At 39.2% G+C, this 8881-nt stretch overlaps 1 protein-coding gene across 2 annotated transcripts; it reads left to right on the forward strand.

Moving 5' to 3' along the window:
* LOC18610559 (protein CROWDED NUCLEI 2) lies at positions 96–7809 on the forward strand. Of its 2 annotated transcripts, none has more exons than XM_007046280.2 (8): positions 96–635; positions 1664–1873; positions 2270–2523; positions 2676–2946; positions 3025–3108; positions 3775–5846; positions 6996–7158; positions 7285–7809. In XM_007046280.2, the coding sequence occupies exons 1-8, from the start codon at positions 315–317 to the stop codon at positions 7495–7497; spliced, it is 3588 nt and encodes a 1195-aa protein (XP_007046342.2). In that variant the 5' UTR covers positions 96–314; the 3' UTR covers positions 7498–7809. The 2 variants fall into 2 exon arrangements, with proteins under 2 accessions (XP_007046342.2, XP_007046339.2); XM_007046277.2 differs by having other exon boundaries at positions 100–635; positions 6996–7167.

Consider the following 8881-nt stretch of genomic DNA (forward strand, 5'->3'; position numbering starts at 1 on the left):
AACAAGGCCCATGAGGGACGATTTGGTCATTCAGAAGCCCCCGCGCCCCGACAGCTCCATCAGTACGCCGCTTCACGCGAGCAGTTTCCTTTACATTTACCCTCATCTCTCGCCAAATAAAACATACAACACCAACGCTTTCCATTTCTTTATTTTTTTTTAAAAAAAATAAAAAATTAGATTTTCAGTTACCGGTGCTGAACTCCTTGAATTTGCAAAACTGTGCCGATTGGGAGGTCTCTAGGGCTTTTCCAAGAAAGTTGAGTTTTCTTCTTTTGTGGAATATCCTGGTTTTGTTTTGTGTTCTGGGTGATATGTTCACGCCGCAGAGGAAGGCGTGGCCGGGACTACCGCTGACCCCCTCTACCGAGCCGCAAAGAGCGGGGGTTTCGAACACTAGGAGTGGAGGCATTGGCGGGAAGGGAAAAGCTGTTGCATTTTTCGATGATACGAGGAAACTACCACCACCGCCTGTTGGTTCTCTTAGCGGCAGAGGGCCGCTGAATGTGGGATTGGAAGAGGAGGGCATGGAGGATTGGAGGCGGTTCAAGGAAGCTGGTTTCTTGGACGAAGCGGCCTTGGAAAGGAGGGACCATGAGGCCCTTGTCGAAAGGCTCTCCAAGCTTGAAAGAGAGGTCGGTCATTTCTACCCCTTCCTTTTAAAGCTTTTGTTTTTAGATTCTGATATATGGTAGCTTATGTTTTATAGATATTGCTAAATAATTTAAATGCCTTCGTGGAATCATGTGAAGCTTAACCAAGGTCTGATTTTTTTTTTCTTTTTTTGCATCAGACCAAGGTCTGATTGAATGATAAACTTCTCTTTCTAGAAATTTTAATTTGATGTTTTAACTTTTAATCCAAATAAACTCAAGAGCTGGGAAAAAAATTATATTTAAATTTAAAATTTAATTCATGTGTGTGTAAGGTGCTGTATGATATTGGTTAAAATTGAAACTTGGTTGGGAGCTTGGACTGCTTCTACGAGAATCAATCAAATGTGTCAAGTTCAGTACAACACTGACTTTGTGCTGGGGTTTATTCGTATTGGCCTTTGGTGTCTGCTGCTCTTATTTGGTTGTGTGCCCTTTGCCATCATTTGCTGTTCAGAACTAGTTATTCCAGTATTTGTGCGCTAGAAGGATTTTTTCAGGGCCATTTAATCACCACTCAAGTGGTCAGCTGTTAGCTGCCTTGCCATTTCAGTTTTTATGCGAACTTTTTAATATCATTTAGTGGTTTGAATTGGTAAGCCTTGGTGCAACATTTAGGTTGCTCCATGGTGACCAGGAGGTCACGTGTTCAAGTTGTGGAATTGGTCTATCTGCAAAGCAAGGTAAGGCTGCATATATTTGGACTTTTCTGCGATGTGGGAGTCTAATGCACGAGGCTGTCTACTTTAGTGAAATGAATGGATGAATCATGTGATGATGCTTCATTGCAATACTGGTGAAACATGAATCCTTTTTGTTGTTGATTTTGTTAGTTGTGTAGTTGTGAATAATCATGTCCATCATCTCCTGATTGCTTATGCAGATAACTTTGAATGGTTGAGCTTTATTTTTTTTATCTGTTGTGAGATTATGTGAAGTTCCCTATTGAAGCTGCACACGTAGAATTGGTAAACAGTTTTTCATTGTTTGATGCCTCTACTTTTGTGCAGCTTTTTGATTACCAGTATAATATGGGCCTTCTCCTCATCGAGAAAAAAGAATGGACATCAAAGTGTGAAGAATTGACGCAAGAACTTGCTGAAGCTGAGGAGATCCTAAGACGTGAGCAGGCTGCACACTTGATTGCCTATTCTGAAGTTCAAAAGCGAGAGGAGAACTTGGCAAAAGCCTTAGATGTTGAAAAACAGTGTGTGGCAGATGTATGCACTTTCTCTCTTTTTTTTTTTTTCTTTATAGGATCTTTTACAATGTCTCTACTTAGTAGCATCCTTAGCGTTCATTATTTAATTTCCAGTCATATTTTTTGTCTTTCTAACTCATTGGTACATGAGAATGTAGTCTGTTGAGCTTTTAGAAGCAATCTCTTTTTGCATCTTTTCCTGTTAGCTTGATGGGCGTTCCATGCTCTAGTACATTTGTGGCACACCATGGTTTTAGCTTTATTACTATGACTACAATAGATTTGATCTATATTTCTTCTCATTGTTATCTCTTAGTATCATTTAGCATCTTTTATTTGCTTGTAACGATTGTTTGTTGTCTTCAGTGAAGGTTGTGCTTTGATATTGATATGTTGGCCATATATGTTGTTACAGCTTGAAAAGACATTACGTGATATTCAAGAAGAACATGCCCAGGTCAAGCTTAGTTCTGACACAAAGTTGGCTAATGCGAGTGCACTGGTTGCTGGAATTGAAGGAAAATCCTTGGAAGTGGAAGAAAAGATGCATGCTGCTGATGCTAAGCTTGCAGAGGTAAATAGAAAAAGTTCAGAATTGGAAATGAAACTGCAAGAGATGGAGGCCCGTGAAAGTCTGCTTCAAAGAGAGCGCCTCTCCTTAATTGCTGAGTATTCCCCTTAACTTTTTACTAGTATATGTTTTTTTTTTTCTTTTGAAAGGCTTACTAGTAAATGTTATGATTGTTTTTCCTTGAACTTTCTTGGATCATGCTCATCTCATGACATTCTCTGATTTTATGCATTTCTTTTACTGCTTTTAGACGAGAAGCACATCAGGCAACCTTTTACAAACAGAGGGAAGACTTGAATGGGTGGGAGAGGAAACTAAACAAAGGAGAAGAGAGGCTGTCTGAGCTTAGGAGAACACTTAATCAGAGGGAGGAAAAGGCAAATGAGAATGATAGACTTCTCAAGCAGAAAGAGAGGAGTTTTGAAGAGGTACAAAATAAGATTGATTTGTCCACCTTGAAGTTAAAGGAGATGGAAGATGATGTAAGCAAACGATTTACTGATTTGGTTTCCAAAGAGAAGGTGGGTTTCTTGCCTAAGTTAATGCATTAGTTTATTGTGATTCCCATCCTAATTGTTGCATTTTGTTAAGTATTTTAGGAAGCTGAGTCCATGAGAAGTACTCTACAGGCAAAAGAGAAGGATCTAGTTGCATTGGAAGACATGCTTACTGCTAGAGAAAGGGTGAGTCACGACACGTTCTATTTGTGCTTGGCTCGTAAAATGTTGCAAAAAAAAATTCTATATGCCCTGGATTAAATGAGTCTTAATATTCTGTTTTATGGCATCTTTCCTTGTTCTCTTTTTGCTTCAATAACTGTGGTGCTTTACCATTTTTCTTGGCACCTTGTCTTGTATTGTACTTTTCCATAAAAGAAACACACCACACATACACAAATCATTATGTGAAGGCACATAGAAATTTGCACCAAATTCAAATTTCATAACCTTTTTCTCTCCATATGTGTCTGATGCATGCATGTCTGAAACTCATTGGGAACCTTCTCCTTCTCCCTCGATATTAATTTCGATCAAATAAATTGATGAGCATGGTTTTGGTTATAATTTACCCAATTATGGTTCCCAACTTCTTTGTGTGGTAAAGTGCTGCTTCTATATGAAGTATGAGAGCTTGTCCCTTATCAATAGGTATGCCCCTTGTGTGTGCTTAATGCAGATTGCTCTTGTTTTGTTGGTAGAAATCTATGTGTATGGGCACTAGACATGACTGCAATGACTTAGGTGAAAATAATCTCTTTGCGTTTTCCTTTCCGTGAGCATGAACTGGTTATTATTTAATAATCATTATGTAGCAGCCTAAACTGTTTTTTATTCCTTGGGTCCTTGTAGGTGGAGATTCAGAAACTTGTTAATGAGCAAAGGGTTATTCTTGATGCTAAAATGCAGGAGTTTGAGTTGGAACTGGAGGAAAAGAGAAAGTCTGTTAATGAGGAACTTGAAAGCAAGGTAAATGAAGTGAACCAGCAGGAAGCCGAACTTCACCACAAGGAAGAAAAATTGAGAAAGCAAGAACAAGCATTGGATAAGAAGTTGGAGAGAGTGAAAGAGAGAGAAAAGGACCTCGAGGCGAGGTTGAAAACTGTCAAGGACAGAGATAAGTTTGTGAAAACTGAGGAGAAAAAGTTGGAGTTGGAAAAGCAGCAACTGTACTCTGCTAAAGAGAGCTTGCAGGCTCTCAAAGATGAGATTGATAAGATAGGGGCTGAAACTAGTCAGCAGGAGTTAAGGATACGTGAAGAGTCTCAAAAGCTTAAAATAACTGAAGAGGAGAGGTCGGAACACATCCGTTTGCAGTCAGAATTGAAACAGCAGATAGACAGCTGCAGACATCAGGAGGAGTTGCTTTTGAAGGAACATGAAGATCTGAAACAGCAAAGGGAAAATTTTGAGAAAGAGTGGGAAGTTTTGGATGAAAAAAGAGTTGAAATTACCATGCAACGAAAGGAAATTGTTGAAGAAAAGGATAAGTTCGAAAAGTTTCGACATTCAGAAGAAGAAAGGTTGAAGAAGGAGGAATCTGCCATGCGAGATTATGTTTGTAGGGAGATGGAATCAATCAGGCTGCAGAAAGAATCATTTGAAGCCTCAATGAAGCATGAGAAGTCAGTTCTATTGGAAGAAGCTCAGAATGAACACATTAAAATGCTTCAAGATTTTGAGCTGCAGAAAATGAATCTTGAAACTGATTTGCAGAATAGGTTTGATCAAAAGCAGAAAGATTTGCAGGAAAGGATTGTTGCATTTGAAGAGGTGAAGGAGAGAGAACTTGCTAATATGAGATGCTCGAAAGAAGATGTTGAGAGGGAAATGGAAGAAATAAGGTCTGCAAGGCTTGCTGTAGAAAGGGAAAAACAGGAAGTTGCAATTAACAGGGATAAGCTGAACGAGCAGCAGCAAGAAATGCGAAAGGATATTGATGAACTGGGTATACTTAGCAGCAGGCTCAAGGACCAGCGGGAACATTTTATCCGTGAAAGACATAGCTTCCTTGAATTTGTTGAGAAGCTTAAGTCTTGTAAGACCTGCGGAGAAATAACGAGGGACTTTGTACTCTCTAACTTCCAACTACCTGATGTGGAGGATAGGGAAATCGTTCCTCTTCCACGACTAGCTGATGAACTCATAAGGAATCATCAAGGTTATTTGGGTGCTTCTGGTGTTAAAAATATCAAGAGATCTCCTGAAGCTTATTCACAGTATCCTGAATCTGCTGGTCGCATGTCTTGGCTTCGCAAATGCACTACCAAGATTTTTAGCATTTCACCAACAAAGAGAAATGAAAGTAAAGCTGAAGGGCCCGGTGAGCTTACCAATAAGGAAGCAGGAGGAAATATTCATGAAAAGGCAGGAGAGCCATCTTTAAGGATTCCAGGTGACTCTATCAATAACCAATTGCTCCAATCTGATAAAATTGGAAAGGTGGATGATCGATCTGGTCCATCCCTTGATCATAGCTACACTGACAGTAAAGTGCAAGAAGTTCCTGAAGATTCTCAGCAGTCAGAGAGGAAGAGTGGTCGCCGCAAACCTGGAAGAAAACCTAAATCTGGACTGAATCGGACACGCTCAGTGAAGGCTGTAGTTGAAGATGCAAAACTATTCCTTGGTGAAAGTCCAGAAGAACCTGAGCCTAGTGAGAGTGTGCAGCCAGATGATATCAGCCATGCTAATGAAGAAAGTGCTGGTGTTTCTACTCATAGTGAGAACAGGGCACGCAATAATGCAAGAAAGCGGCGACGACCACAAGATTCCAAAATTACAGATACCGAGTTGGATGCTGCAGATAGTGAAGGACGTTCTGATAGTGTCACAACTGGTGGGCAAAGGAAGAGGCAACAGACAGCTGCTCAAGGCCTCCAAACCCCAGGGGAAAAAAGATACAATCTCAGGCGACCCAAGCTGTAAGTTCCATTTATTGTATATGTAATTGTCTTAATGATTGCTAGTTTTGGCATTCTATATGTTGTACGATGTTGCTTCTAACATCGTTTGGTGCTTTGACTAGGTTCCAGTATCTCACCCTGTTTAATTGATAGAAAGGGAAGGAGTGACGACCTTTATCTTCTTTGAAAAGTTTTTTTTTTTATTTTTTATTTTTCTAAGTTGCTAAATCTGCTTTTGAGTGTTGGCTGAGCCCTTATTGAAGTGGCTGTTAATTAATTTTGAAATCAACATGGTTTGATCTGCCTTTAAGGGCCTTCTGCAGATCAGATGCTACAACTACCACTCGTGTTTCTTGGGCATCAAAACTCATGTCTGCATGGAATGCAAAGTAGACTCAAGAAATGCGTTAGCTGTTAAAATTATAGGATAAAATCATATCTAGGCCTGAAAATTGCACTCCAACATTTCTCTTAAGTTGCTTCAGTTAGTTCAATTCACTCACACTATTCAGCTGCATATGAATAGTGTTAGAAGTGGAAATATTGTATTAACAAATGGTGAAACAAGAAAATTTTTTGTTTGCATTATTTTTGTTTCTTTTAATTTTTGAAAAAAACATGTTTATTTTTGTTTTTCAATGACAATTTACTAGAAAAACAGAAACAAAAATGTTGCCAAAAATTAAGTTCTATTTTAAAGATGATGTGTTTTCTGGCCTTGTAAGTAAATGTTTGAAGGTCAGTTTTTTTTGTGTTTGTGTTGGATTATGGTGCAGGGACAATTATTATTATTCAGATTTTTGATACAGCACATGCTGAAAAATAAAAGAAGAAAAGCAAAAAATGCATCCACAACATAGAAGGTTACAATAATTTTGCGTCCATCTATTTTAATATGTGGGATTTTTTAGGTGTCAGAGAATGTTGACAGATATTGTAAGCTTCATCATATAACAGGGTACTGTTTTAGTATCTTTAATTGCGTAACATAGAAAGTATCGTTTGTAGAAGATATAATGTTCTGGTTTTCTATTTAACCAGGTTTCGCTTTAATTGGATTGGTCTTGTTTTCCCATCTGGTCTTACGTGATTGTTTTGAATATTATCAAGCTTTATCAAGAGGAAAACATTTGATCATTCTAAGGTTTTATTTAAATGTTTTTGCAGTACAGTCACAGCCAAGGCAGCCCAAGCCTCATCTGATTTGCTGAAGACTAGGCAGGAGCCTGATAGTGGTGTCGTGGAGGGAGGAGTTTCTGATACTGAGAACAGAAGTTCTAATTTAGTGCAGGTCACAACATTGAAAAATGTGGAGATTGTAGAAGAGAAGGTTGTCAGGGTAAAATCCTCCCCATATCATATGTGTTGAGATGCTATGTTATGAGTTTCTTCTGGTCTTTCTGATTCTAAGAAATTTCTGAGCTATACCCCTCCCCTCTCCTTTGTTGCCGTGCAGTTCAAAACAAGTGTGGATGTCGATGACAATGCCAATGCTGCAAAGCCAGTTGGGAGTGTGGATTTGAGTGAAGAAGTTGGTACAGCTGAAAATGGCAATGAAGATCAGAGTGTGAGCTCGATCGATGAAGATGAGGATGACTCTGATGATGAGATAGAACATCCGGGTGAAGTCTCAATAGGAAAGAAAATCTGGACCTTTTTTACCTCATGAAGGCTTCCTCTTTTTTTTTCTCTTGTTTCTTCTGAGACTGGAGGTGGCTCACTCATTGGCTCTGCAAGACATGCTTCAGCTTCAGAGCTTTGCCTTGTGTCTTTAACTTTTTTTTTTACCTGTTGGTTGGATAGGAGTGTTACCTGTCTAGCTAGGAAGTTGATGTGCAAGTGGTTTCAACAATTCCTAGTTCACTTTGTATACTAAATTCTTTATTATGTCTCCACTTGCAAGTATTAGCTGCCGAATCTTTGTTTCATTTTTGACCATTCCATGTTATGAAATTAGTGCAAAGCCTGCTTTTGCCTTTCTCCCTTTACTAAAAATGATATCCTAAAAAACGTTGTTGTGCATGGAGTAGAGCTTTTGTCTCTCCAGCTTGTTTGGTTTGTTTGTTTGTCGTGTGTGTTGTTCTCCAAGGTAACTTGGTCAGGTTCTGAGGGATGGGATGTGTGCTTCTTGGTGTTTAAACTGATCTCCAGACCCTCGAACGAAATGGGATAAGAAAAACAACCCTAAAGGCCCATGTCTCTCTTAGAACGTCAACGTTCTGTTTTGTTTTTTTGGTTTTTTTCAATTTGTTAAAATTTTGTCGGTTGTAGTCAGAGTTTAAGTTGCATGAAATATGTAGTGTACCTGTGATTAAAGGAGGCGACGTGTTGTGTTTTTGTGGGAGTTGCTGATGCAGACGCTCGAGAATGGTGGGTGGATGGTAGAGTTTAGTAGGGTATCATAATGGTCCAAGAGAAAAGATTATTTCAGAATGCAAGATATGAAGGCGGTGGGGATCAGCTCAGCTATGGGTTTGAAAATGGAGGAGAGGAATAGGGTATGACCAGGGCAAAAGAAGTGAGCTAAATGAGACAGGGCAGAGCAGAACAAAGGTGGTGGGCACCCTAAATCTATGAATCACTGTTTTAAAAAGGAGGCACCACCAGAAAGAAAGATGGAAAAGGACGGGTCAGCTTTGAATTAGCCATTAGGTCTGCCAACAGAGTGCAAAAAATAAAACAAGCAGTACAGTCTAGGCTATGCCCTCCTATCCCTAAACAAAGCAAGAAGCTCACGAATTGTGGTCCAGAGTTCAGACCCCAAAACACAAAGCCTCCAAAAACTCCCTCAATTTTAATTACCGTTGCTTCTGGTTTATATTTTTTGGTTCTCCTCAAACACCTAATAGCATGTTTGGTCGGAGGAATGGTTAAGCCATCCCCCCTTCTACTCCTAAAGAACATATATTTTTTTGTTTAGTTCTTACGTGCTTCAAGGAATAGCCATTTTTCTTGAACGGTTATTCCTCAAAATAAGTTAAAACTAAAGGATAACTAATACCAACACCTCCCATGATATTAGCCATTCAGCAGTTAAGGAATAACTTCAAAAA

The sequence above is a fragment of the Theobroma cacao genome, chromosome 2 (assembly GCF_000208745.1).
Source record: "Theobroma cacao cultivar B97-61/B2 chromosome 2, Criollo_cocoa_genome_V2, whole genome shotgun sequence".
Lineage (NCBI taxonomy): Eukaryota > Viridiplantae > Streptophyta > Magnoliopsida > Malvales > Malvaceae > Theobroma > Theobroma cacao.